The sequence below is a fragment of the Trichechus manatus genome, unplaced genomic scaffold (genome assembly GCF_000243295.1).
Source record: "Trichechus manatus latirostris isolate Lorelei unplaced genomic scaffold, TriManLat1.0 scaffold01190, whole genome shotgun sequence".
Classification (NCBI taxonomy): domain Eukaryota; kingdom Metazoa; phylum Chordata; class Mammalia; order Sirenia; family Trichechidae; genus Trichechus; species Trichechus manatus.
The window spans coordinates 4,131-4,943 of record NW_004445126.1 but is presented as its reverse complement, the minus strand read 5'-3'; the positions used below and the strand labels follow the sequence as shown (position 1 = coordinate 4,943).

Sequence of the window (813 nt, the reverse complement as noted above, 5' to 3'; positions counted from 1 at the left end):
ACAGTACATTGACTTTGATTTTTCATTAGATATATCTTTATCAGTCTTGTTCATTTTATTGAATGCTTGCTGTATGTTTAGCACTGTGATAGGAGATTTTAGAAATTTCAGGGGACATCTAAGGCATGGGTCTTGTTCTGGAGAAGCTTAGTTTTGATAGAAAGACAAAATTAACACATGTGAAAGAAAGAAATAGCAATAGATTACAAAAGTGCTGTACAGGTGAGGAGAAGAAAGATGAATTTAGGCAGGAGAAGTAGACAATTTATCCTAGAGGAGGTATGACTTACTTGAGCTTTAAAATATGGCAGAATTTAAGTTGGTTGAGGAGAATGTATTTTAATCATAAACTCAGCATGAGCAGAGGCATAGAGGTAAGAGTCAGCATGGTGTGTTTAGGAAAACTGCCTTGTGAGAGTGGTTGGTTTCTTTTGGAATGTATGGGAAAAAGGTTTATCTGGGTTGAGGGTAGTTTGGAGCTGCATGTACAGGCAGAAGAAGCCATTGTAGGTTAATGAAGACTACTGTTGTGAGTAAAATTAGTCTGATAGTGATACTCAGGATAGGTCAGGAAAAACATTCTGAGTAAGAAAACTGTGGTCGGCTTTCTAATTTTTTTAGATAGAAGGTAATGATAGCTTAGATTTTGGTAGCAGTGGAGATTGGAAAGAGACCAATCTTGCTGACAGATTTTCTATGGCAGGAAAAATAGAAGATAACATCTTAAGTGTTTTTTGGAATAAGACGTGAATTTTGGGTATGGTGTGATTTTCAGTTGAGGGTGAGGGTCCAAGTAGAGATATCCTATGGGCA

General features: G+C 36.8%; 1 protein-coding gene across 1 annotated transcript in view; it reads left to right on the top strand.

Annotated features, from left to right (window-relative positions):
* LOC101358564 (protein transport protein Sec23A-like) overlaps positions 1-813 on the top strand; it is a gene marked incomplete at its 5' end in the record, with an annotated part of 8,727 nt that overhangs the window by 4,069 nt on the left and 3,845 nt on the right. The window contains one exon of the mRNA XM_023725886.1: positions 356-374. Coding sequence (XP_023581654.1) covers positions 356-374 — 19 coding nt within the window. The remainder of the gene's footprint in view (positions 1-355; positions 375-813) is intronic.